This window comes from Heteronotia binoei, chromosome 21 (genome assembly GCF_032191835.1).
Source record: "Heteronotia binoei isolate CCM8104 ecotype False Entrance Well chromosome 21, APGP_CSIRO_Hbin_v1, whole genome shotgun sequence".
Taxonomy (NCBI): domain Eukaryota; kingdom Metazoa; phylum Chordata; class Lepidosauria; order Squamata; family Gekkonidae; genus Heteronotia; species Heteronotia binoei.
This window is the reverse complement of record NC_083243.1, coordinates 53,193,843-53,221,822: the sequence shown is the minus strand read 5'-3', so window position 1 is coordinate 53,221,822 and position 27,980 is coordinate 53,193,843. Positions and strand designations below refer to the sequence as shown.

Here is a 27,980-nt window from a genome sequence, read left to right as displayed (position 1 = left end):
GTTTTTTTCTCTCATTTCAGGCTCGTAAAAATGAGCTTGCCATTGAGGATATGGATGGTGGCACATTCACTATCAGTAATGGTGGCGTCTTTGGATCCCTTTTTGGGACACCCATCATCAACCCCCCTCAGTCAGCTATCCTGGGCATGCATGGCATCTTTGATAGACCTGTTGCGATTGGAGGCAAAGTAAGTATCATGTGGAAGGTCACAAATGGGTTAAGGGGCCATTAAATATTGCTTTGAACTACACGAACATAGGTTTTCCCTAAAGGTTCCTTTAAATGAGCCATCCATATAAGCAGGGCCCAGTCATTCAGAAGACCTCTGCGTAGTCAACCTCTGTCCATGTGGATGGGTTCACTTAAATGTAACCCTGACCCACCGGCAACAGTAATGTTTATAGGACCCTTAGCCTAGACTCAAAAGTCAAGTGCTTTTAATCTTGACCTGCCAAGTACTGTAGGAAAGGACCACTAACTGTAAACACTGGCTACTTAAAAACTCTCCGCTGGAGAACACAAAATGATATTGAACTGTGTGTAATGGAGTGATGTGAAGGTGTGCTATAGAGTAATAAACTGTTAGATGTTTAGGTTCTTGGCTACTACATGGAAACTGGAATGTGAAGTTTATTTTGAATGTGAACTAAAGACAAAGTTTAAATCAGGGGTGTCAAACTCATTTGTTATGAGGGCTGGATCTGACAAAAATGAGACCTTGTTGGGCTAGGCCATGTCAGGCCAAGCCATGTGTGTACCTATTTAAGATTAGATAGCAGATATATAAACTTTTAAAAGGACACAAACAAGCACAAAGATTTTATTTTTAAAAAACTTAAAACATTGGCACTCATTGGTCTTCAAGTTGCTTTCTTTGTATCTCTCCCATGCAATCCAGGGAACTGGGCAAAGGAAGCTCTGGCTCTTTCCTTCCTTCCCCAAGAGAACAGGAGGGGAGGAGCCTCAGCCAATAGAAGGAAGAGAGGCTTGGTTCAGTAGCTGTGCTGTGTGATTGAGAGAGCTTGGCAAAGCAAGCTATTCTCCCTTCCTTCCTTCCCAAGGGAGGAGCCTCAGCCAATGAATAGAGGTTCTGCTTTGTAGCTCCTGTGCAGTTGAGCAACCCTTGCAAAGCAAACTGTTATGCAGAAGGAAGCAAGAGAGAGGGAGAAGGAAGCAGATGACAGCCAGTTGCTCAGGGGCCTGATAGGAGTCCTCTAGGGGCCTGATTTGGCCCCCAGGCCACATATTTGACACCCCTGGTTTAAATTTTAAAAATCTAAAATACCGTATTTTTTGCTCCAAAAGACGCACTTTTCCCTCCCCAAAAAGTGGGGGGGAAAGTGTGTGCGTCTTATGGAGCGAATACTGACAGCCCCCCCCCCACCCCCTGCACTTCCGACGTGCTTCTCTCCCAGCTCCAATTCCCCCCCCCCCCCCACTTCCCAGCTCCGTGGCTTCTAGCGCTGCCTCAGTGCCCTCGCCCAGCCTCCGCCTCTTTGAGGGGGCGGGAAGACGAGCCGGTGGAGCAGAGACAGCATCGCTTGGTATGGAGCTAAACAACATCTAGACTCCAACGAAGTTCGCGCTGCTGCCTCTTCTTTCTACCAACGCCAAACACTCCATTCCCAAACTGAGGCTGCAGCTGTTTCCCACCCTCGACAGACGACGCAGCTCCAACTTCTCCCTCTTTCTATTTGTTTACAATCAGATGACATCACTCCTGCCCGAGCCCCCTCCCTCCGCCCTCACTCCCCTTTGTGCCGTAGATGGGAGATGGTTGAAGTGTTTGTCAACGTCGCTGCTGCCCTCCTGCATCAGCGGGAGGCAGATGAGTTGGGCAGAGCTTTTCAATTCAGTTCTCTGAACACGCTCAGTGCTTTCCCTAATTCTCTTTTTCCCTGACCCCTGGCACTCACGCTCCCCTCCGCCCCCTGCCCTCTCACTCAACCACCAGAGCTAGCTGCCCCTTGCCCCCATGCATCCTTCCCTTTACACCCGGGCCAGCATGATACGCGAGATCGCCGCAGCTGTGGGCTTCATCTCCAAGTTCCTGTGCTCCAAGGAACTGATGAATGAGTGGCAGTTGCAAACGTTCAGCCAGAGCCAGAGCCGGCAAGTGAGAGGGGGGGGGGGAGAGACTTCAAGAAGGAAAAGGGGAAAAGTTGGATCTTCATGAACTCATATGATTTTTTACATTGAAATGAAATAAAACCACTGTAATTCTATAGATCCTGTCTTAGACTATAGGCAGGACCACAAAAATCATGCTTCCACGGATTTGTGGCGCTTCAGCAATGCAAAAACAGGGTTCCAAAGCAGGGATCCTCATGAATTCATATGATTTTATGGTGAAATGAAATCAAACCAACATCATGTTGTAGATCCTCTCTTAGACTATAGGCAGGACCACAAAAATCATGCCTCCACGAATTTGTGGCACCACAGCACTGAAAAAACATGTTTCCAAACCACAGATCCTCATGATTTTTGCTTTGGATCCCCCAAAGCTCACCATCTATTCTTATATCGTGTCCATGGGCAGAGTTTGCACCCCAGAAATCGTGGATCCACAGCTTCGTGGCAGTGCGAGGGACCAAAAACTTGGTTTTGAACCACGGATCCTTATGGATCCTCATGATTTTTGCTTTGGATCCCCCAAAGCTCACCATCTATTCTTATATCATGTCCACGGGCAGAGTTTGCACCCCAGAAATCATGGATCCATGGCTTCGTGGCAGTGCCAGGGACCAAAAACTTGGTTTTGAACCACGGATCCTTATGGATCCTCATGATTTTTGCTTTGGATCCCTCAAAGCTCACCATCTATTCTTATATCATGTCCATGGGCAGAGGTTGCACCCCAAAAATCATGGATCCACGGCTTCGTGGCAGCACCATGGACCAAAAACTTGGTTTTGAACCACGGATCCTTATGGATCCTTATGATTTTTGCTTTGGATCCCCCAAAGCTCACCATCTATTCTTATATCGTGTCCATGGCAGAGTTTGCACCCCAGAAATCGTGGATCGAAGGCTTCGTGGCAGCACCATGGACCAAAAACTTGGTTTTGAACCACGGATCCTTATGGATCCTCATGATTTTTGCTTTGGATCCCTCAAAGCTCACCATCTATTCTTATATCATGTCCATGGGCAGAGGTTGCACCCCAGAAATCATGGATCCACGGCTTCGTGGCAGCACCATGGACCAAAAACTTGGTTTTGAACCACGGATCCTTATGGATCCTCATGATTTTTGCTTTGGATCCCCCCAAGCCCTCCATCCAGTCACATATCATGTCCATGGGCAGAGTTTGCACCACAGAAATCATGGATCCACGGCTTCGTGGCAGCGCCAAAGACCAAAAACTTGTTTTTGGACCACGGATCCTCATGGATCCACATGATTTTTGCCTTGGACACCCCCAAGATCACCATGCAGTCACATATCATATCCATGGGCAGTTTGCACCGCAGAAATTGTGGATCCATGGCTTCGTGTCAGCACTGTGGAACAAAAACTCGGTTTTGGACCACGGATGCTCATGAATCCTCATGATTTTCACTTTGGGCCACCCCAAGCTCACCATCCAATCAAGGTGGAGGGAACAGCTGAACCGCCCTGGGAGCGCCCCCCCCCCCAGCAGGAGGAAGAGGAGGAGGAGCCCCATGGCTTGGGGCTGGCGACCGGGTCCGCTGAGTCTGCAGCACTTAGACTATGTGTTCCTCACGTAGTATTCACAAGTATTGGTGCCTTTTTGCCAGCCCCGTTTGTGCTGAAGGAAGGAAGGCTTCAAGGGGCGTGGCCTAGGAGGGGTGGAAGTCTTCACGCGGTGATGGCGGCCAGTGCTCCCGAGGCGTCTTTTTCAGTTACAGCATGTAAATAAACATTAAATTTGCCCCCAAGATGGGTTTTTTTTGGAAGCAACAGTGGGAGGGCTTCTGGAGTTTTGGCCCTGCTGGTGGACATCCTGATAGCACCTGGGTTTTGGCCACTGTGACACAGTGATGGACTGGATGAACCCTTCCCTAAGAGCAGCAGCAAAAGATAATGGTGATATTGGATTTATATCCCAACCCATACTCTGAATCTCAGAAGGGCTCACAGTCTCCTTTATCTTCCTCTCCAACAACAGACACCCTGTGAGGTAGGCGAGGCTGAGAGAGCTCTCCCAGAAGCCGCCCTTTCGAGGACAACTCCTATGATAGTGATGGCTGACCCAAGGCCATTTTATTACACTATTTGGTTCAGAATATTTTTTTCCTGTTTTCCTCCTCTAAAAACTAAGTGCGTCTTTTGGTCAGGTGCGTCTTATGGAGCGAAAAATACGGTACTTTTGAAGTACCAAGGTTATTCAAAGCAGGGTCAGGGGGCAACCAATCCTCTAGAACAATGAAGTAGAAATTCATGGTATGTGCTGGCAGACAGACAAGACAGGCACCCAGTTCCAGCTCATGAATACAGAAAAAGGTAGTAAACTGTTGGTGAGTTATACTCTTCATTAGCATGACCAGATTGCCAGCTATTTTCAGATCTATATCTGCAATGATGTAACTTAGAGTTGCTTTTTATATTTAAAAAGTTCAGGTCTCCTAGATTCTTTAGAGGCTATGTTGGCAACTGCACTGCAAATGCAGCAGATGGCTTCATTCCAAGAATTCCTAACATTGGGGGATCAGTGACTGATTCTTTATTCAAAATTGCTTTGCAGTCCAGATCCTCTCAGTCTGGTAAGTTTGTGTCTAAAAAGATGACTGCAGAAGAAAGGGCTTAATGGTGGCATTTTTCCCTCTAGGTTGAAGTGCGACCAATGATGTATGTGGCACTGACGTATGATCACCGGTTGATTGATGGCAGAGAGGCAGTGACTTTCCTACGTAAGATCAAGGCTGTGGTGGAGGATCCTCGTGTGCTGCTGCTTGACCTGTAGAGGGCAGCAGCACCACCCCGTCCAGCAGAGCAAGGATGCAGCACCAGCAGACAGAACAGAGGACATTCAGGAATCAGCAGGGCTTCATTCCAGTCTCCTCCTCCTCGTCTCTCTTAAGGGCAGAGGTTGCTTTGAAATGAACCCCAAGGGTAGTGTGCCATCCACTTGTCCTGTATCTTCAGGTGATGGGTCACTTTCTTCCCAGACCAAACAAGTACAGTAGCTGTTATAGGCTGTTCTGCGATAGCCTACTGTTTTTACTCCAAGTAGATCCGACCTCACCTTTCTTCTGACATTCTTGGGGAGGGAAGCTGCTTGGCTAGAGCTTTCCTTCTCAAGCTGCTGTTGCACAGAATTTTAGCTTTAATTCATTGTCACCAAGACTGGGTGCCAGGAGAGGAAGAGTGGTTGCTGGCTCCGTATTCAGCTTGAAGGCTCTAGCTCTCACACAGCAAAGTAAGGCGACTGTGTTGCAGTGCCTGCTGCTGTTACATACTTCCAGCAATGGAGAGTCAATCTTTGCTCCAGCCACCTGGTGGGGTTTTTGTTGTTGTTTTTTTAGCAGAGGTGAGGCAGCTGCCCATGGGCTACTACTTCCCCAGCTATTTTCTACTCCCTGTAGTACTAGCTGAGAGGCAGTTCTAGAATTGCTTTCAAGAGACTTCCTCCCCATCTGCTGCTATATCATACCTTCAGGAGCAAGAAGGTAGAAGAAAGAGGTCTTGCTCCCCTCCATGAAGTTTTCTTGGGTTTTTTTAACCTCTGGTAGAGCAGAATTGGCATCCCATGTAGCTGTCGGACTCGGTTCTCAAGTTGACTGGAGATTTGGGGAAGGTGGTAACCCTCTGCAGCTGTCCTGTGTTCATCTTATCCTCCGTGGATGGCATCATCAACTTCTTGTCTGCAGTGACTGGGCCTGATTGTATGCTGATAAAGGTTGGGACTTGGCCATTGTTGTGGCATGTTTTCTCAGCCCAAAGCCTGCTGGTTCATGGGGACATATCCTTAGTACAGTAGCGTGCACGTGTATTGTTGAGTGAGAGGGTTGCTAGTATCTGCAGGGTTTATTACTCTTGTCTGCCACACAACTTGTAATTAAACTATTTAACGCAACAGATTTTAAATGAAATAAAACAAGGAAATTATGTGTGTGAGTGTACAAGAATAAGAGGGTGGGGAGGAGCTGGACTAGGGTAAATTATAGAGTTCTTGCCCTTCCTGCTCTTAGGAAGGGAAATAAATTCACTCTTTTAAGACTATGGAATCGCCAGTCTGTCGTAATGAGCTGCCTTAAATATGATGACTGTTCCTCACATTTCAGTGAAAGCATTAGGACTGAATGGAGGGAAAGGGAAGAAATTCCTGCAATGTGCGAATAAAGGCAGTGCTTGGGTAGAAGGGGAAACAGTGGGCCCTGGTGACTGCAGTCTGTAACCTGTTAAGAGGAAAATTAGTACAGAGCTAAATAGGCCCTGAGATGTTGACTGCAATTGCCATGATCTGCCATGCCTGATCTGCCATGGAAGTGTTGAGTTTGGGCATAAGTTCTTAGAGCAAATGATCAGCACTGACAGCAGAGTGGAGGGGAAACTCTGCCACCTGCTTTTCTGGGAATCGAGGGCTATATCCTTGCATAAGCCATCTCTGAATGTATGTTAGTCTATCAATACAGTAGTTCTGATGCTCCATGAGAAAAGGGTGTACTGCATCAAATGTTACAATACCTCAGTGGTGATTCTTGTGTATTTAAGGGACTCTGGGTTGGTCTGCTTGTTCTTTGTGGGCCATCATACCCTGGGCATTGCATACTCAAAACCCTTGCACATTAAAGCTCCACTGCTATATTTGTTTCCCGTGTCCAAGCTAAACAGTTTGTAAGAGGTAACTACATGTGCAGCTGGCTGATAAGGAGAAACAAGTTGCTCCTCATTCTGTAGTTGAAAATGGATGGCTGTTTTTATCTAGGGTCAACTTTATAGGTATTATTGAACATTTTCTTACAGATGAAGAACCATTTTGCTGCAGTTTTCTTTTGATCAACAGGGAATCCCTATGAGGCTCAAATGTATGGTTAGCCTAGTAAAAGGAAAGCAGCAGGTGTTGCTCTTTGACTGCTACCAAGACAACTGTACAGGCGCTGGAGGATTATTGAGAATGGATACCGAAATGACATGGAAAATCCCTTCTTTGATCTAGACAATACAAAGAGAAGGAATGCAGAAGGGCATTAGAACAAGTTTCACTATTTTAATGCATGCTGGCTAATGCACGTTCACTGCATTTTAGCAGTTGTTTGCAGAAATGCATTGAAAGTGCATTATCCAATGTGTGTGAAAGCAGCCACTGAGCTATAGTTAAAGAAAGGGGATGGAAAGGGGTTGGCCTGAGAAAAGGGATAGCTGTTCCATAAGAAACATGTTGTTAAGAGTTTGAAATTCTTTCAAAAAGTGAAAAAAGGTTCTTTGGGTGTTATTTCCAGAAAGATTAACAGCTTGGCCTAAAATCTCCCCCTGCCACTGCTGTGGCCTCACTTAAGTTTTGCTGCCTTGGGCAAGTCAGTGGCATCCTGGACCAAAGTGTACCAAAACTGTGGCCTGAACACAGCTAAAGATTGGAGAATGCACATACCAGTTATGTGGAACAACACAAGGCCCAAGGCAGAAATGCTGCTGGTGGCATATCAGACACCTCCTTTGATTGGTAGCTACCGACTATACCTGTAAAGCTGTGCCTGTTTTGCTGGTGCAGAACTCATGGTTGGGCCTTTTATAGGAACCTGAGCCAAGGCAGCTGGTACTGTTTCTAAAAAAATCCACACAAGGACCTGGTAGGGCTGTGAATATTTTATTGGTCTGAGAATGTTCACAAACAGACAGGGAGAGCTTTTTGCTCATCTTCCCTCTTCAAGTAGTAGACATTCTGCAGAGGAGAAAGCCGGGTGCAGAAAGTACACATGCAAGCAACCAGCAGTGGATTTGGTAAGAGTATGACACAAGGCTTCCATCTAGTGGTACTTGGCCAAAATGTGCCAGAAAGCTAGCAAGGATCAAGCTTGTACTGCAGCTAGTTGAGTCAAGGTGAAATCAGAACAGACAAGGGGGAAGAGGTGATTAGGCAGGTGCTGCTGAGTGAGAGGTAAAGAAATGCTGGGTAGGTGACCCTGAACCAAGGCAGAAGGGAAGCAAGGAGAAGCTTGAGGTGGGGGGGGGGGAACCCTCTCCCATTGGGCTCATTTGTGACGACAACATTTAGAAGAAGAAATTTGAGACTTTGCTTGCATCTTTCAGGGAGCAGCAAACAAAATCCTCAGACATTAGTCTTGCACGGCCTGTGCCTTTTTGAATTCTTGGGACCTTTATTAAGACCAGGATTCTTAAAAAATAAAACTAGAGGGAGAGAAATACCCTTCAAAAGCTTCAAGTTCTTCCTGCAAGCAGCTATTGCAATATAGTTAGGAAGCAGAATGCAGCAACTCAAGCCTGGAAACACAGGCCCCAGTCCAGCTGTGTAAGGTTTCCTGCTGAGCAGCAGCACTGCTAGCACCACCCAAGCCTTAAAGCCTGGGGAACTTTTATTGATGCACAAACAGCTCCTGGAAAGGCTTGGATCATCCCACGCCACAAATGTGCCATGTGCCACACTCTGACGATAACATGCACACATGGCTGGCCTTGTTCAACTTTTAGGACACAACCAGCTTGTTCCATTGGATGCTGCTGAAAAAAGGGTGTGCCTTGATCTTTTTCACTCCATCTTTTCCAGAGCCCAAACGTTGCTTGGGATCATACTTCAGCAGCTGGAAGGGTGAGGAAGGGTAATTCAGATTTCCTGTTTTTTCCCAGTCACCCCTTCAAAGCTATCTTCTCCACACCCCCAACCCTCTTAATGCTAGCTGGGTTGACTTCCCCTTGAGAAGGTGATTCTCACCTCTGATAGTAGAGATGACGCAGAATGGCTCAGTCTTTCTGGAAGGTACAGCTGGGTATGAGGATAAATCCCTGAGGGATGATTCTGGGACAATGACTGTCAAAAGCACTGCTTAGATAAGCTTATCACAATCAAAGTAATGCTTGTGGACCCCCATGACATTTTAGTATATTAACCCTTGACAACAAGAATGTGAAAAATCCAGTCCTGCAATGCAGTGCATCAGGATTTGGGGACTCCTAGACCCACCATGACCCCTCCCTATTAGCTCCCAGCATTTGATGGCCCCACATCCTAAGCTACTCACCATTCCACTTAGTAACTCATAGAGAAGTGCCCCAAAACTCCACCAGTCACAGGCTTCTGTGAGCTCAGAAATTCCACCCACCTCTGCAGAAAAAGAAACCAAAGTTACTAGAATCTTTAAACAACAGAACGCCTACAGGCCTTCATTTTTCTTCTGCATCTGTAACAGCCTTGGCCAATCTTCTAAAAAGACCATTCCTAAGGAAAGGTAGATCTCAGTATTTCGTTGTTGGGATACATGCAGAAGAAAAAGCAAGTGCTCTCCCCCTTACCTGGAGCACAGTACAATTCTTCTAGTGCTTGGCTGCAACACTGTGGCTCTACTTCAATCCAGTGGCCAAAGTATGTGAGACGGATATGGCCTATGAGATTGAAAGAGGTGAATGCAAATCTCAGTAGTACAGGTATCAGGAGTCTCTTGCATTTCTGCTCTTCTGGTGAGAAAGCTGTGGTGGAGGAGGATGCTTTTGCCTTACAAAAGAAAAAAATCTGAAGAGCAACATTTTCTCAAGCTCTGGAAACTTCCTACCCGGGAGCAGGGCTGCCGTTTCCAAGAAAAACTAGGAGGAGGAGAAACTGATTTTTATACCCTGCTTTTCTACTTTCTGAAGGAGACCCAAAACAGCTTACAATTGCCTTCCCTTGCTCTTCTCCATAACAGATATTCTGTGAAGTAGGTGGGGCTAGGAGAGCTTGGAGAACTGCAACTGACCCAAGGTCACTCAGCAGACTTCATGTGGAGGTGTGGGGAATCAAACCCAGATCTCTATATTAGCATCCACTACTCTTAACCACTACACCAGGCTAGCTCTCAACTGGCTTTTATCAGGAAAGGAGGGGGGGGGGAAGGCAAGCTGAAGCTCTTGAGTAGACACTGAGGGGCCAAAGCAAGTTATGAAACGTTGCCCACCTCCCCCAACTCAAATACTGTGACAAATCCTGTTTTGCCAATCTTGGACAGGCACCAGTTCCGTGTGTTGGGTGAGTGGTTTATTAAATGCCAGATGCTGTCTATTTAAAGACCCTTAAAGGTAGGAGAAAAGACACCGGTACTGCAATGGATACTGAAATATTATGTGAACAATGCTACCATGAGAAATAACTACATGTTGGATCCTTCAGATGCTGCAAGAATTGCCTTGGGGGCAACTGTGCCTCAATAGCTACTGTGCCATTCGTGTTCTGTAAGGATTGGATGTAACTGTCCTGATACACTGGAGTTAGCAAAATGGGGCAATGTCAGGACAAATGCATCCCAAGAAACTTTAGTAATAATCTGAGCAAACTATGGCATAATGGATATTGTTGCCTTCCTGTCATGCTTGCAAAGCTCAAGAACAGGGAAGTGGGCTGTTTTTAATCAAGCAAACCAGAAACAGATCAGACACTTCAATGATGCTAAAATTATCCTCTGTCTCGAGATAGCTTACCAGAGGCATCCAGAAGCAGGTTCCGGGGGTTAAGATCCTGGCAAAACACCCCTTGTTGGTGGAGACCCTCCAGGGCCAAAAGCAGTTCTGCTGCCCAGAGCTGAATCTGATCTTCATTTATGCCCCAGACTCCAGGGCCATTCTTTGTGGAAGCTCCATGTGCTGATGGTGATGGCTGTTTGTGCTGTTTATTGTCAGAAACCAATACTTCCTGGGCAAGGCTTCCCCTTTCTTTCACTTCTACTTCACTCCATTGGTTGTCCAGACTGCAGTAATTCTGTGAGAGAATTCTGGAGTATGCCTGTTTTTGCCTCGGGAGAGTTGCTGGGGAATATATAAGCCGAGGCATATGGCAGAAAGGAGTTTCTGTCTTTGGCAAGTTGTTTCCTTTTGCTGCCTTTTGGGCAGGAACAGCTCTCTCACATGCTGGCTGTTTTGGGTCTTGCTGAAGAGTATCTCTCTCAGGTACAGAGCTGCAAAATGAATCATGTGATAGCAAAGCCAGCCCCTTGTTGAGCAAAAGTCTATGTCCCTGGTCCACTGGCTTGATAGTAGATTCTGCAGCACCAGCTAAACTGTGTGTCACACTTAAAGTCTTCCCTCCAACAATATTTCCTCCAATGGCAGGTCTCATATGCCACCTATAATCATTACTGGATCGGGCATGTGTGTGGTCATGTGACTGTTCTTGAGGTGGCAACTGTTCAGTGTATCTGGATGTGTGATGATTTACACTAGTTACTATCTGGCCCATGCTTTTGCAACTCTGCCTTGACCTAGAATCAACTCCTTGGGGGCTTCTGATGAACCCTTCTTCATTGGCATGCTCCAAAGCCAAGCTGGACTTTGGATTTAATGTACTGGAACAACTGGAGAAACCATGCTGTGAGTGAAGATGCGACCAGAGAGTGCCCCCTGTGGGAAATGAAGGGGAGAAGTGATGGCTGTAGGACCTACCAGTGATACCTTGTGCCTTACATCTTATCTATACTCTCTATCTCATTCCAACTTCCTCCAAGGAGCTCTCAGCGGTATATTTGATTCTCTCATTCTTTCCCACCACTGTATAATTCCACCTATCCAATAAGGTAGGTTAAGCAGAGACAGGATGTGTGTCCACCACCAGGTTAAAAATGCAGACATTGACCCTCAAATACACCTAATGAACTGATTGCAGACATTACTATAATCTTACATACAAATGAAAGGGGGCAACATTAGACAAGGAAATGTCAATTGTACTATCTGGTTTTGATGTTAGCGTTACAGTTCAGTAATTTGCAGAGCTTAAAGTTCTGTGCATTGGATTAGCATATATAATCTTTGCAAGGTTTTTTGTTTTTGTTTTTTGTGGTATTCACTGGTATTGAGTATCGGCGCCTTTTGGAGGGGACCTGCCAATACCTGGGGAAATCAGGTGGACATCAGTGCAGCTTTATATATGGCTACGGGCACTTTTTAACAACAGCAGCAGCAGCACTGGAACATTATTATGACCTAATTATTTCCAATTCTGTACTTGTTACATTAAGACGGGTTTATGAATGTAATACTGGGACTGATCTGCATGGAGTCAAGCAGTTTGTTAAAGAGATGGCAACTGCTTCAGACACTACTTGATCCATTCACAGGCTGGTGTGGGAAAACCAGTCCAACAACTTGAGTTCCCTGAAATTAATTTAAAGTTCTACTTATCAGTTCGTTCCTTGCCTTGTTTTAAGTATCTAATCAATACAAGACAGTAGATTTGCCCTTGAGTTGAGCTGCATAAGTAATTCTCTGTTCCTCTGCATGTTGTTTCCAGCTCCACTCTTGGTCCATCAGTGGTCTGTTTCCAAAGCCCCCAGGGCACCCTTAATGTTAGGTGGACATGCCCGGTCTGGTGGACACCACCTTCTAAACTGAATCTCTTGTGCAGAACAATCCAATTTGGCCATGAATAACCACAAAATCTATACCAAATGAGGCTGGAAGAAGGGAATGGGTAAAAAGCACTCTTACCTTTCACATGTTCCAAGTGAAGGAAGATGGAGTCTTCACTCACATAGTAGTGCAACAATTCAGCCATGAATGGAATTCCATGAGGGATGATTGTCTGTCTTCCACGGGTCTCTACATGGGATTTGGGGAGGCTCTAAAACAGAACATAGAGACAGGTGCTATACAATGGCTACCTGGCTATCATCTACAGAGGCCTTTCTCAACATGGTGAGACCTATGCTTCACCAGCATTACCATCAAACTATGGTTGAACTGAGATCCCAGAGCACCAAAGTAACTCAACTACTCTTCTAATATACCTCTTAACTTTTCCACTATGCTCTGGAGCACCAAGTGATTTTCTGGGAACTGTCCACACATTTTTCCATAGGCTTGATGCTTGTCCAGCATTGCATCAGAGGTATATTGATCCTGGGATTTTACAATTAAATATGTTTACAGAGGTTAACATGCTGTGGAATCACTCCAGAACTCACCTGTGACCACAGGATAAGTATCACTGTGAACTATCTCTGACCTTGTGTGCAGGTGAGTGTTTAGGGCAACTCATTCAAAAGTGACATCCATAAAGCCAGGGCCTGTCTCTTGTCTCCCAGCATGCCTTTGTGGTATATGTGCTTCTGCTGCTCAGAAACAGCCAGGGGAAGCCATGGCATAAAGAGGCAAGAAACACCAAGCAACAGACCCCAGCAGCACGAGGAAGCTGGTGAATAGTTCAGAGGGCAAGACATAGATGGGTAAGCAGCAGCCACTAGGACTCACTGAAAAGGAGAGGGGAGAGGAACACACTGGGAATCGCATCAGATTATGTGGTTATAAGGCAATGTAAACTGCCAGGCACTGTAAGCAGCCAGCAAAGTTTGCATAAGTTCTATAAAAAGAAAGAGGCTGAAGGGGAGAATTTTTACCTGAGGAGCTCTGATGATTGAGGGATACCCTCTGTCTGGTATGAGGAAGAGAGATTTCATGTGTGAGCAAGTATAGGTAGCATTGTCTCAGAAAGACTATCACTGTGTAATTTCTGAGGAACTAACATGTTATCTGAATCTGCTGGACCAAACGGGGCAGGATACCTGAAACATTAAGAGTTGTTGGTCTTTCCCTGGATGCACACAAATAACAATCCTTATGACTTCTTTTTAGCAGTAAAAGAAAATTGGTGAATCCTGTAACAGATTCCCCATGACCGGAGGGGGCGGGAACCAACTCTTATGGCTTCATTATTTCTTGCCTGATTTAAGAATCACACCACAACAGATCAAATAAGGTGAGCATAGGAGTCCCACAGTCTCTTCTATGTGTGTGACAACCAGGTTATATATTTCACCTAGCAGTAAAATTCCCAAGCTCTGGTCTTCTAGGACACTACTGAAGGGTTGTTATATGCAGTGGCTTGCTGAAACCCAAAAACTCTGCAATTTGTGAATTCTACCTTGTATGTATATTTATTAATTCATTTTTATACCTCCCATAGTGAAAGCTCTCTGGGCAGTTTACAGTAAGTATAAAACAGTAAAATACAATAAATATAAGATTAATATAAAATAATGTAAGAACATTAAAAAGCAATGGTGGCTGAAGAGATCTTTAAAATCCTCTGAAGAGGGATGTCTTATTTTAACCTGGTGCCAAGAAGATGGCAAATTCAGCACCAGACAGACCACAGCAGGGAGGTTGCCACCAACCTCCACCAAAATGGAGCCACCACCAAAAAGGCCATCCCTGTAGTTGCCCCCCTCCAATCCTCTTGAGTTGGCACCCAGAGGAAGGCCCCAGAGGCTGAACAGTGTCCAGGTAGATTGAAAAACAGCACCATGAATTGAAACTGGAAGCATACAGGCAACCAATAAAGGCAGGCCAGAATTGGTTTTATAACTTCAGACCTCTAAGTCCCAGTTATTAATCTGGCTGCCGCATTCTGCACCAGCTGCAGCTTCCAAACCATCTTCAAGGGCAGCCCCACAAAGAGTGTGTTGCACTAATCCAATCTGGAGATTACCAGAGCATAGATCACTGAAACCAGGCTATCTGTGTCTAGAAAGGGGTGCAACTGGGCCACCAGCTGAAGCGGATAGAAAGTACTCCAAGCCATTGATGCCACCTGAGCCTCAAGTGACAGAGATTGGTGAAGGAGCACCCCCATACTATGAACCTGCTCCTTCGGGGGAGTGTAACCCTGTCTAGAACTAGGCTTCCCAATCCCTAGGTCCCAGCAGGGAATCCCCAGGTTTTACATGCTTCCCCCTGACCCCAGCCAGCTGGCCAGCGGGGGAAGCCCCGTCCCCACAGCCACCATGCAGCTCTAGATTCCAGTGCTCCTGGGGAGGGGAAGATACGACGGTGGGAATAGACAGAAATATAAAGGAAGGAGACAGAGACAAAATGGGGCTCGGCCACCTTCCAGTCTACTTCCCATCCCAACGGTGGCAGGTAGTGGGGCCAAGAGGAAATGCTCGCCTCTGTCATTGGTGTTATGCAACGCCAGGTCCATAAATAATAAGACCACGACCCTTAGGGAGTTTCTGCTTCGGCAGGACGTGGACCTGGCTTGCGTGACCGAGACCTGGGTGAGGGACGGGGAGACAGTAGCTCTCTCCCAGATGTCCCCCCCCGGAGTACTCGGTCTTTCACCAATCATGGATTAGCGGGCGGGGGGGAGGGGTAGCGCTACTCATACGGGAGGGTTACTCCTTTCGGGCTCTCCCGGACCCAAAGATTGATGGTATCAAATGCGCCGGTCTGGCATGGGATGTTGGAGAGGGGTTGGCAGTTTGGCTGGTGTACCGTCCGCCTAACGCACCAGCTAACGCCTTACCATCACTATTGGAGGCAGTGGCGGGCTGGGCGTTGGAGTACCCAGGGCTTATGGTCCTGGGTGACTTTAACGTCTATGCTGACGACACGGCCTCCACTCAGGCGATGGACCTAGTGTCTTCCATGGTGACACTGGGACTCTCTCAATTTGTCACGACTCCCATGCATCAGGCCGGGCACACATTGGACCTGATCTTTGCGTCCGGGATTTTGGTGAACGATATCGCCGTAGAAGCGGTTCCATGGTTGGATCACCTAGTCCTTAAGGCCCGTGTGGGGACGCCGCCCCAACCCTGTATGGGCGGAGAGCCTATTTTGGCTCGCCCTCGGGGCCTGATGGACCCGGAACGGTTTCAAATGGCCCTGAGGGATCCCTGGCCCACTGGCAATTCCCTTAATGACCTGGTGGAAACCTGGCAAGGCCAGCTATCCAGGGCTATCGACGAAATTGCACCTCGGCCCTCGTGTGAGGCTGGCTCCATGGTACACCTTGGAGCTGCGCCAGCTGAAACATGGGCTCAGACGACTAGAGAGGCAGTGGAGGCATACTCGGGATGAAGCGACGAGAACATCCTATAGAACGTTTATGAAGTCTTATGAGATGGCAGTCAAGGCTGCAAAGAAAGATTACTTTGCAACCAAGATTGCATCTGCAAACTCGCACCCAGCACAATTGTTTAGAATTATTGGAGACCTTATAACACTGCCACAAGGCAAACCAAATGTTAGAGAATTAGAGATTGGCTGCGAGGCATTTGCGAAACATTTTGCAGATAAAATCTCGTTGCTCCGCCAAGACCTGCCTACCACATTGGATACAGTGAGCGAAACTGAGGCTCCGTGCCTGTCTTCGGGTTTAGTGCTGGACCACTTCGACCCACTCAGCCTGGAGGAAGTTGATAGAATCCTCTCTGCTGCTCGCCCAACAACATGTGATCTGGACCCCTTCCCCTCTTGGCTGATTAAATCTTGCCAGAGGGAGCTCAGATGTCCTTTACGGGACATCATAAATATATCCCTCTTAGAGGGGCACTTTCCAACACCTCTGAAAGAGGCTTTGGTCCGCCCTCTCTTGAAAAAATGTACAGCAGACCCGGCCGAATTGGCGAATTACCGTCCGGTGTCTAATTTACCGTTTCTAGGTAAAATTATTGAGAGGACAGTGGCGTTACAGCTACAGAGGTTTCTGGATGACATTTCCGTCCTGGACCCGTGCCAGTCTGGTTTCCAGCCGGGCCATGGGATGGAGACGGTGCTGGTCGCCTTGGTGGATGACCTCCAGCGGCAACTGGATCGAGGCGGCGTTGCGGTGCTGATGTTGTTAGACCTGTCAGCGGCATTTGATACAGTCGACCACCAGCTACTGACACGCCGCCTCGCCGACATTGGGGTTGGGGGGTCAGCCTTGCAATGGCTTTCCTCCTTCTTCTTAGGCTGGGGACAAAGGGTGGCTATTGGGGATGAGCGGTCCCAGAGGCGCACACTGGATTGTGGAGTGCCTCAGGGAGCAGTTCTCTCCCCGATGTTGTTTAACATCTATATGCGCCCCCTTGCCCAGATTGCCCGGAGGTTTGGGTTGGGTTGCCATCAATATGCAGATGACACCCAGCTCTATCTACTAATGGACGGCCGGCCCGACTCCGCCCCAGGGAATCTGGACCAGGCTTTACAGGCTGTTGCGACGTGGCTTAGGCTGAGTGGAAGCTGAACCCAGCAAAGACAGAGGTCCTTTGTGTGGGTCGCGGCGCCCTGGGAAGGGAAATAGCTCTCCCGGCCTTCGACGGCACGCCATTGAAAGCAGCACGCCAGGTAAAGAGCCTGGGTGTTTTACTGGAGCCTTCACTATCGATGGAGGCCCAGATAGCAGCCACTGCCAAGTCAGCATTCTTCCATCTGAGGCGGGCAAGGCAGTTGGCCCCTTTCCTAGAACGTCGGGACCTCGCAACAGTGATCCAAGCAACGGTCACCTCAAGATTAGACTACTGTAATGCCCTCTACTTGGGGCTACCTTTGTGCCGGACCTGGAGGTTGCAGCTGGTGCAGAACGCGGCGGCCAGGCTGTTGTTGAGACTCCCGAGGTGGGAGCATATACAGCCGGGGCTACGTGGACTGCACTGGCTGGCAATTACAAACCGGGTCCGGTACAAAGTGTTGGTCATTACCTTTAAAGCTTTATATGGCCGAGGACCGGCCTACCTGAGGGACCGTCTTTCCCCATACGAACCCCAGAGAGCACTGAGGTCAGCCGGGAAAAATAAAATGACTATCCCTGGGCCGAAAGAGATTAAGCTTCAGAACACCCGAGCACGGGCCTTTTCAATCGTGGCCCCTGCCCTATGGAATCAGCTTCCTGAGGAGGTGCGGGCCCTGCGGAACCTTGATCAGTTCCGCAGGGCCTGCAAGACCACCCTCTTCAAGCTAGCATATACGGACTGCTGAATAAGGTTGTTAATCAAGGATCCGCCAACACGGTCCTGTCTAAGGACCTATGTCATTATGTAAATTGTGCAAACTGACAGAAACTAGCGTCAAAAATGCCATCGTCACTGTCAGATTAAGTTATAAAATTTTAATTATATTGACTGGTTTTTAAATGATGTTAAACCTAAAGTTTTATATTTGTTAAATTTAAAGTTTTATATTTATCATTGTATGTTTATGAAATGCTGTTAGCCGCCCTGAGCCTGCCTAGGCGGGGAGGGCAGGATACAAATAAAATTTTATTATTTATTATTATTATAGATCTTGGGCAGGTTTAGAAACCCGCAAACATGTCTGTTTTAAAATGTGTGTGTGTCTGTGTGCCTTTAAAGTTGAGCAGGAAGTACTTCATGGGAAGGGTCAGAAACACAGTCCCTCGGTTGGTTTTGCTTTCGTTTCAGAGCAACTAAGTGTGTGTGTGTGTGTGAGAGAGAGAGAGAGAGAGAGGGAGGGTGGAGCCTAGCCCCTGTTATTTTCAGACATCGTTGTGGAGGAACCAGACCCAGTAAGTGTGTGTGTGTGAGAGAGAGAGAGGGTTGCCAATCCCAATGTTTGGAGGGGCCCCCCCCCTGCTTTACGGTCATCAAAAAGCTGGTGGGGGGAGGAAAATGTCTACTGGGCAATTATTCCCTATGGAGCATGATTCCCATAGGGAATAATGGGGAATTAATCCACAAATATCAGGGGCTCTGTGGGGAGCTGGGTTTTTTTAGGTAGAGGCACCAAATTTTCAGTATAGCATCTAGTGCCTCTCCCCAAAATACCCCCCAAGTTTCAAAATGATTGGACCAGGGGGTCCAATTCTATGAGCCCCAAAAGAAGGTGCCCCTATCCATTATTTCCTATGGAAGGAAGGCATTTAAAAAGGTGTGCTGTCCCTTTAAATGTGATGGCCAGAACTCCCTTGGAGTTCAATTATACTTGTCATACCCTTGCTCCTGGCTCCGCCCCCAAAGTCTCCTGGCTCCATCCCCAAAGTCCCCAAATATTTCTTGAATTGAACTTGGCAACCCTATTTAGGTTTAGTCCCCAAATATTTATTGAATTGGACTTGGCAACCCCCATCCAGTCAGAGGAATCACCTACCAACAGCATCTCAGTTTTGTCTGGACCGAGCTTCAGTTTGTTAGCCCTCATCCAGTCCATTATCATAGCCACACCACAGTTTAGCACAATCACAACCTCACTTGATGATGAAAAGGAGAGACAGAGTTTTGTGACATCATTATACTGATAGCAATGCACACCAATACTCCATATGACCCCACTCAGCAGTTTCATGTAGATGGTGAATAGCACAGGGAACAGAACAGACCCCTGGGGAACATCCTGCTAGAGAGTCCAAAGGGTATCTCATGATCCTAGGTCTAGTGAGGCCTACAGGTTCCAGAGAAGCTAGTGTAGGAGTAGCTACAGGGTCTTCATTTCCCAGGATTCCTTCTGTCCCTCTTACTGAGTGGAGTACAATCTGAGAGAGGTCACTATAATGGATAACACAACAAAAAATGCAAGCTAGTGACCAATTTACTAAGAAGTATATAGAAATCAGTCCAAATGTCCAAAACATGTATATTCAAGTCCCAAAGTAGTGTGGTAACAAGCCAATAGATTTACTTGTTTCTTTCCAGTCTTCATCAGACCTGGGACCAATATTGATTCAATTATATGGATTTTTTACACAATTTTCAAAAAAGAGGGACGCGGAGCGTCTCCAGCATCAATTTCACCTCGGCTACAGCTCAGTATGTGGCTTCTTGTGCACAAGTACTTAATTGATTGGCTTGTCACCACACTACTTTGGGACTTGAATATACATGTTTTGGACATTTGGACTGATTTCTATATACTTCTTAGTAAATTGGTCACTAGCTTGCATTTTTTGTTTTGTTACCTCTTATTGAGTGGGCAGAAGTTTTGGAAGGAAAACTAGCCCAGAAGGGTGGGACTTGGGAAGAAAGAATAAAAGGCCTAGCTTCAGACAGGGAAGTTCTCTCTGGAAAGGCTGAGCTGGAGGTAGGCTGCAGCAGGTGAGTTTCCCTCACCTGGGAGAGATGAATCTTCCGGCATTAGAGGAAAGGAATGTATAGCTAGTTGCATCATGGTTTTTATTTCCTTCCGAGGTTGGTCAAATGAGTACCCAGCTTCCTGGGGGGGGGGGGGGAAGTGTAGATGACTGGGGAAGGCAATGGCAAACCACCCCGTAAAAAGTCTGCCATGAAAACAGTGTAAAAGCAACGTCACCCCAGAGTCAGAAATGACTGGTGCTTGCACAGGGGATTACCTTTACCTTTTTACCAACCTTTACTGTTTTCATATTAACTGTTACACTAAAAATTCTTACAAACCACTTGTTTTTGAGCACTTATAATAAACTTGTTGTACTGCCTGGGTCCTCACATCCCTTCAGTCATGGATAGAAGGTGTTTTATTAAGAAGGAAGACACAGGAGTTGGGTGGATGCTCTGGGCCCTCCCAGACTGACCCCATACCAGAGCTGTGGCAGCCAATAGAGGCCCTCCCTGGTTCCTTGCTGTGTGACAGGGCTGAACATTATTCCCTGAGCACCACTTTCTGGAGGCAGCACTCTAAGTAGGAACAGAACCACTGCAATGCAGTGCCCCCTATTCCCATCTCAGTCAGCTGTTCCAGAAGGATATTATGATTGATTGTATCAAAAGCCACCAAGAGGTCCAGTAATATCAATGGGGTCACACTTCCTTTGTCTTGCTCCTGGCAAAGGTCATCATACAGAACACCCAAGGCTGTTTCTGTACCAAAACCAATTCTGAATCCCAAATGAAATGGATTCAGACAATCAGTTTAATCCAAGAGTGACTGGAGCTGACTGGCAACCACCCTCTCCAGAACCTTGCCCAGGAATGGGCAAAGATCCAGTACCAAGGTAGTTGCAATAACTTGTTCAAACACCTTGTCCACATCCTCAAGCTGTACCAATGAAACTCATCCAATAAAACTTGATGACTGTGCTCTGGATATCTCCACTGATTCAACTGCTGTAGCTCCAGAGTCTAAGTCCCAGCAAATGTGGCAATTTTTTTCCTCAAAGGGCCCAGAGAGTAGATAAGTGGTCCAGGGATGGTTCCAAAGTGTCCCTGGGGCCAGAGTGTAGTAAGCCCTAGACAACCTTGAAGAGCTCCTCTGGGCAGCAAAGAAGACTGAATAGAGGCAGTGAGGCATTGTTTCTTTGCACCCTCACTGCTTAAAAATATACCCGATTGTAGGCACATACCCTGCATTCATGGGAGCTCCAACTGCACTCCAGCCAACTCCTAAGTTGGTTCATCATTCTCAGCTCCAGAGTATACCAGGCGCTTAAGCGTAATTGTGTCAGCTACCCAGGTCATGTTCGTATTCCACAGAACAACCAGGACATCAACAGGAGAGCCAGTCATGTCAGCCAGAAAAAAAATCCAGAGCCCTCTAGAAACCATCTGGATCCCTTAATCTCCAGGGACGGACCATCTTGTAGGTCCTCCACTCTTGCAGAGGGGGAAAGCCACCATTAAGTCTAAATCTCAACTGGCAGTGATCTGACCATGACAAAGGGACAAAGGGACTGAATCAAAGTGCCTCACATCCTCAAATCTAGCCAAAAATACTAAGTATAGAACAGGACAGTCCCATGGTTGTCATGGTGGCATTAAATCCTGAGCCACCTTGGATAAGACCTCTCAGCATGGATGTTGAAGTCCTGCAGGCCTGGAGGACTCCAACATCACATCCAAGACCACATTCATTAGCCAGGTAGGGAGACTAATGAGTTGCAAGATAGGCAGTACACCACCAGAATCTGTCTTGCTGGCCCAACACAAGGTACAAGCACTCCAGACTGGTCACCAAACAGACAGGGCACCCAGAAAGAGAGATGGAATTCCTATAGACCACAGCAAAAAGTTTCTCCCCAGTCCTCACATCTACCCTGATGTTGAATCAAGTACCTAGGTGGGCACAGATGGGAGAGACTAACTCCTCCCTGTTCACCCACCCAGGACTCGGTTATACATGCCAGGGCAGCCACCTCTTCCCCAATTAAACTGCAGGTGAGGGAGGTTTTATTCTACATATTTTGAGTTGAACAGTTAATATACATAATTATTGGCTGTCGTGCTTATTTCCTGAGGCCTGATGGAGCATAGCTTTATCAGCCGGGCAATGTGTACAATTCCTTTGTTATGGGCAAATGATGTACATATGCTCCATAAGTATGGTGAACATGCACGATAGATGGTTACTATGCTCATAACTGCCCTGCTCACACTACCCACAATATAGATTGTGCCTTACTTGTGGCCACAGTGCCTGTTGAATTGACATATCAGGTTGTATGGAAACTCTATCTAGCATTGCCAAGGAAAGGAAGACAGAAAGAAGAGTTACATACCTTCAGTATAAAGGTCCCTCCAGTTGCTGGGTCCTGCACTATCTGCACCTGCAAGCAGTGTAAAATATATGCAACATATAAACAGTGCTATCACTAGCAATAAACAATCCTGTAGTAATTTAGAATATAATTCATTTATTGCTGTGGGAGTTTTCGTATACCGAGGACAGTTTAATCAGATGCACAGGGTCATTTAGATGCACATGCACATATAAGCCACAACAGACATGTTTGTTAGAACGCCTCAAGATTCTTTGCTACAACAGACTAAAGTGGCTATTCTTCTGGAGCACTACCTGTTGGGCCAAGCTAGATGTTTCAGATGCAAATAGTTACCTTGTCAATTACTCCGACAACTTTGCAATGCCTCAGGTTCTCCACTGGTGCACTGAGTGTCCTAATTGGGCGAAAGCGAAGGCTGCTGTAACCCTGTTAATCAAATAAGAAACTTGGCTGAGAAATTCTCAGGGGTAACTGGAATAGTATCACAGAGTGAACTGTGAACTGTTATATATGTTAATACAAACGGGGGGGAAGGGGTAGCAGCCTTTATCACAAACTGCAGCACAGTTGCCTGCGTATGTAATACCTTCTACTTTACCACTGAATCTGAAGTGTACACAATGAAATCCACTGTTTGTCAGTTCCACCAAAGGAAATCTACTAGGACTGACTACACTTTATATGAAGGAAATCCAAATTCTGTGCTCAGAAATTCAAGCAGTATTTGGCAAACTACAGAAAATGTGCAATGTTTGTAATTTCCGTGTCCTTTAATTTTGTTTTCAAGTTTCCGGTTGTTAAAGCGCTGTGAATTATACATTGAGGAGAGACTGGGGATGTATGAGCAACAGAGGCGAGGGTTGGACCTGTTGAAGCGACAAAAGGATCTTTGCTTAGCACTGAAGGCTTGCCTTCTGACCTTGAGTGCCCCACTTCAGCCAGGCACTGTTCATTTTTATTTAGTTACAGGCCTATCTGGGGAACATGGTTGCTAACCTGAGCAATAAATACTAACAGAATCAAAATCAACTAAACATTAAAAATCTGATAAAATATCTCAAAATCACATGGGAAAACAGCAAATAGTATTAAAACTCAGCAAAGAAAGGTGATGGATAATTTAACAGCACTAAAGCAACAGAAAGAAGTTTTTGGGAGAGGTCATCTGGAGTATGGATTCCTCTACCATAGGTCTTTATTTTTGTAGTGCTTTGGGGGGTTTTTTAGCATAGGTTGTATATTGAAGTTGGTCTCCCTTCTTCACCTGATCTGTAGAATAACTTTATTGGTGTGTCTGTATCTTGTGGGTGCAGATTCTGTTTGTTATTGGACAAATATATTAATCTGTGTACACAGAGGCCTCATTTCCTCACTCTTCTCACCGTATTAGTAGAACTTCCATTCCCCAAAGTCCGTTGTAGATGGCAGTTGAATATCTCCTCAGCACGTTTCAAATACTGGGTGATCTTGCGCTTTACAGCTTCACGGCGCTCCTTGTTAGGATCCACTGTGCAAGAGTTGCATACATTAATAATTCTTAGCCCTATGTAGTTTTTCCCTTTATTCTATAGTTTCTCCCAAAATTAAAGCATTCTTGCTTGCTAATCAGGGCAATGTATAATCGGTATTAATATTTTAAGTTCTGAATTGAGGCATTTTAAAAATTTGTGCTACAGAAAGCTGGCATCTGTGACAATTAAGCAAACTGAGCATATTTGCATATTTCACTTATAGAACATACATGTTGCAATTCTTGCTCTGTTTGCAAAAGTAATTCTAGTTTTGCTAGTCACATGGAGGGAACAAAGACCTAGTCCATATATGCAGCAAAATGAGAGTCCTAAGCTGGAAAAATGGACTATACCCACTTCTGACTCCACAGCAGATCCCCTACATGAAATTTTAAAAAATATCTGCCCAAGAAGAAAAGCAGCAAAACCATGGTTTATTGTCATTGCTTTAGGGGGAAGTGTTTCAAAAATTCTATCTCCAATTCACAGTTTGAGGTGACCCAGTCTAATTCTACCAGCTCAGAATTCCATGGTCCCACTCTGCTGCTTGGGTAGACCAGGCCAAGGAGCTATTCCTGAAATGCTGCATTAGATTCTATGGAAGATTTCTGTGCATGCAACAGTCCTTGCTTATGTGCAATCTCTAAAATTACTGTTCATTTGTCTGCCCACTATCTTTCCTGTATGTGCAAGACATGGCCACAAGGCATTTCTTCTTATACAAAGCAAACTGAATAAAATCATGTGAATCATCTATTGTACATTCCATTGTCCCATATTCACATTATTATTTCATTAAGAGTTTAATTGAAGCTCTCTGTGTTGCCTTAGACCAATGCAAGCCAAATTGCATTTAGAACATTTTCCTTTCTGCTCACTGATTGCTGGATCCAACCTAGAAGTGGCACATGAAACCCACACACAGCCATAAGCCATCATGTCTTCTACCACCTCAAGATTTTACCACTTCAATGAGTTCTGCAGGGCACCAAAATCCCATTTTTCCTTGTCCCCTTATCTTGTCACCCCTGTGGCTTCTGAGATTCCTGCAGGCATCAGCTATACACTTCCAAGCATGATCTTTGCAACCATATGAACTAGAAACATCCCATCATACCCTGAACCCCATGGAGCAGCACATCCACGCCATTCTTGTAGTGATTGAATGCCTCTTCATAGTTCTCGCTCACATCCCGCTCCAAAGCCAAACGGATCTGCTTCGCTGCATCCACCAGGTAGTCATGCTTCACAGTTCCATGTACATCTGCACTCCCTACTCGGGTCCGAATATGCTCAAGATATACTCGGGCCTGGGAGAATGCTTGGGTGCAGGGCTCTGATTCCATGCCCAAACAGGTACTCACAAGACAGTTGGCTTAAAAAACAGCCATTCTCAAAACTCCTTACCAAGCTGATTGCTGCAAATCTTGAGATAAACAGAATTAGAAACAGGATACAGTTGCAGGCAAGACACACAGCTCAATCTTATGTACATTTACTCATAAGTAACCTCTACTGTAGCCCTGCTCTGGGTAGCCCAGGCTAGCCTCATCTTGTCAGATCTTGGAAGCTAAGCAGAGTCAGCTCTGGCTAGTATTTGGATGGGAGCCCTCCAAGGAATACCAGGGTTATAACATGGAAGCAGGTCATGGCAGACCACCTCTGGATGTCTCTTGCCTTGAAAATCCCAAGGGGTCACCATAAGTTAGCCGTGATTTGAGGGCAAAAAAAAAAGGCAGCTCTACTGTGCTCAGGTGTGGCAACTCTCTTAACTAAAGAAGACCAAGACTGCGGATTTATACCCCTCCCTTCTCTCTGAATCAGTCTCAGAGCAGCTTACAATCTCCTTTATCTTCTTCCCCCACAACAGACACCCTGTGAGGGAGGTAGGACTGAGAGAGCTCTCAGAGAAGCTGCCCTTTCAAGAACAACTCTTGCATGAGCTATGGCTGACCTAAGTCCATTTCAGCAGCTGCAAGTGGAGGAGTAGGGAATCAAACCTGGTTCTCTCAGATAAGAGTCTGCACGCTTAACTACTATGCTAAACTAAGCATGCATAGGATTGAACCCTAGATCTCTGCAGGAGGATTGTCACCCAAAGTATGGATTGTAATCAGTTAATCATTAGTTGATTAAATATCCACAAACATGGAACTGGTATCTTTATTTATAACCAGTTCCAAAGAAAAGGGCATGTTCCTCTGTTTCATGCGCATGTGCCACAGCAATCACCCTCTCAGAAGAGGCATTTCTCATTCTCACAAAAGAAATAATGCTTCTTCTAAGATAGTGTCTGCTACTTGCCATTTTTGTAAACATTTGTATTAAAAATAATAAACTTTTTAAAATCCTGGCCTAGTAACCAGGGGCGTATTTTAATTAGTTAATTTGACACACAGTTATGCTCTATGGAAATAATAATAGATCCATTATACATGTTACAGTTAGAACATTAACTTGGACAGGATGATTTTTCCCCCTGTGCTCATATTTATTTGTTATACATCTAACTTTCTCATTTAGACTCAAAGCAGATTATACAAGTATCTTATTCTCAAATTATATGTAAGTGTTATTTCAAGCATATGTTTTATTTCTAGAATTTTGTAATTCTAAATTAAAAATTGCTTCATCTAACCAATTAAGATTTCATCAGAAGATTTTTAATGGATTAATCTAAGCAATGAAAGAAGTAGACACTGCAGCCATGCTATGCAGAACCATCTAGGATGTCTGACAGCAAAGTATGAAGGGAGAACGAGCCACCTGAGTGAGATGGATTAAGATTCATATTACATTGCAGAAGCCGCCATTTCTCAGAAGCAGAAATGAAACACAGAAGTGGTTATTTTTGGTTCTCCTTTCAGTCTGTGAGAAGCAGGCTGGAAACAAAACATCTAAGAGCTGTTTGTCAAGGGTCCCTCTTCAGGGCCTTTCAGCCCATCATATTCAATTGACTCACTATCAGAGAAGATGGTGGTGGTGCGGCCATCATTAACAGTCCATGATGGATTTCCCATGTCCTCCTATGCAAAGGCGCATCCCAAGCTTATCTGGGACACTGGCATGACAGGAGCTCTCAGTGCCAGCATCCCAGGAGGCTTTTGCAAGGCACTGCTGCCAAGAGGGCCACTATGCAGAAGCATCCACCGATGGCTTTGTAAAACATATGAGATGGCTGCGTTGGAGGTCTTGAGCCTGCACCAAGAAGCTTTGCTTCCTCCTCCACTGCCCCCTCCGCCCAGGGGGGAGAGAGGAAAGATGTAAGCAGACAATGCAAGGTAAGCAGCCCCACCCACTCCCAGTTACCAAGGGAAGAAAGCATTGCTATTTAATTTACAAGGATCTTGACGCAGATGGACGTTAGACGGTGGGTGGGCAGGGAGGAAAGGAAGGGGGCACGTACATCATGCGAGGCAAGGCAGTACCTCCAACAGCTCTTAGGTCTGAAATGGTCCAAGGGGGAAGGGGAAGGCTGCCGAATCTTCTTCACCTGCTGCTTCCATCTCAACGCCGGGACCGGTCCTGCCTGCGGAGGACTCAGGTGCAGCAGGCTCGAGGCTGCAGCGTGTCGGGAGACGGGGGGGGGGGGGGGGCGGGGACGAGCGGTGGTCCGCGCTTCTCCTGATTGGCTGCGAATGAGCTCAGCCTCTGGACTTCAAAATAAAGTACCAATCCTCTGCCAGCTGGCGCTCGCCGTGCTTCTTAAAGGGGCGGCCGTGCCAGCCGCAGGATTGACGCGGTTGGAGGGGGAAGCCTCCGTTTGATCTCATAACGAGGAAGGGACCTTGGAAGGGACTTTCCTGAGGGGAGGGGGAAAGGTGGGAGCGGAAGAAAGCACAGCAAAGAGAGTGTAGTACCTCCAGCAGCCCGTGGGAGTGAACTGGTCCTCTCGACTGCAGCAGATAAGAGGGGATGGAGCCTTTGGAATCAGACTGTTGAAGCCAAATGGCCCAAAGCTCGAGGTGGTTTCCAAGAAACAAAATTATGACAATAGCAGTAGGACTGGATACTCAAGAGAATAGATTAAAATGAAATTTGCCTCTGGTGCTTGTTGCCCCAGAATAATTCTCATCTCACCCCTTCCTAACTACCGACACCTGTTCCTCCCTCAAATTTAATTTCCAGAGAGAGGGACTAGGGACTAGACTGTTGTTGTTGACACAGTCCAGG

General features: G+C 46.3%; 2 protein-coding genes across 3 annotated transcripts in view; one reads left to right on the top strand and one right to left on the bottom strand.

Annotated features, from left to right (window-relative positions):
- Positions 1-6,191, top strand: part of DLST (dihydrolipoamide S-succinyltransferase) — a 31,054-nt gene extending 24,863 nt beyond the window's left edge. The window contains exons 14-15 of the mRNA XM_060261632.1: positions 21-188; positions 4,798-6,191. Of these exons, the coding sequence (XP_060117615.1) occupies positions 21-188; positions 4,798-4,932 (303 nt within the window). The 3' untranslated portion in view covers positions 4,933-6,191. The remainder of the gene's footprint in view (positions 1-20; positions 189-4,797) is intronic.
- Positions 6,192-7,762: 1,571 nt separating this feature from the next.
- Positions 7,763-27,340, bottom strand: RPS6KL1 (ribosomal protein S6 kinase like 1). 2 transcript variants are annotated; one of them, XM_060262561.1, is made up of 12 exons: positions 27,236-27,340; positions 24,925-25,233; positions 23,679-23,803; positions 22,630-22,722; positions 22,290-22,341; positions 13,505-13,539; positions 12,597-12,729; positions 10,596-11,510; positions 9,438-9,527; positions 9,167-9,249; positions 8,860-8,955; positions 7,763-8,728 (listed from the first exon to the last, which is right to left on the bottom strand). In XM_060262561.1, exons 2-12 carry the CDS (start codon positions 25,151-25,153, stop codon positions 8,615-8,617), a joined length of 1,965 nt encoding a protein of 654 aa, XP_060118544.1. In that variant the 5' UTR covers positions 25,154-25,233; positions 27,236-27,340; the 3' UTR covers positions 7,763-8,614. The 2 variants fall into 2 exon arrangements, with proteins under 2 accessions (XP_060118544.1, XP_060118545.1); XM_060262562.1 differs by lacking the exon at positions 13,505-13,539 and having other exon boundaries at positions 22,294-22,341.
- Between the last annotated feature and the right edge of the window lie 640 nt (positions 27,341-27,980).

Coding starts and splice junctions, on each gene's coding strand:
- RPS6KL1 (XM_060262561.1), bottom strand. CDS start 25,153: ATGGAATCAGAGCCCTGCACCCAAGCATTCTCCCAGGCCCGAGTATAT. Junction 9,528..10,595: donor CCTGCTTCTGGATGCCTCTG/GTAAGCTATCTC, acceptor TCAATCTCATAG/GCCATATCCGTCTCACATAC. Junction 9,250..9,437: donor AGAATTGTACTGTGCTCCAG/GTAAGGGGGAGA, acceptor CTTTTTCTGCAG/AGGTGGGTGGAATTTCTGAG.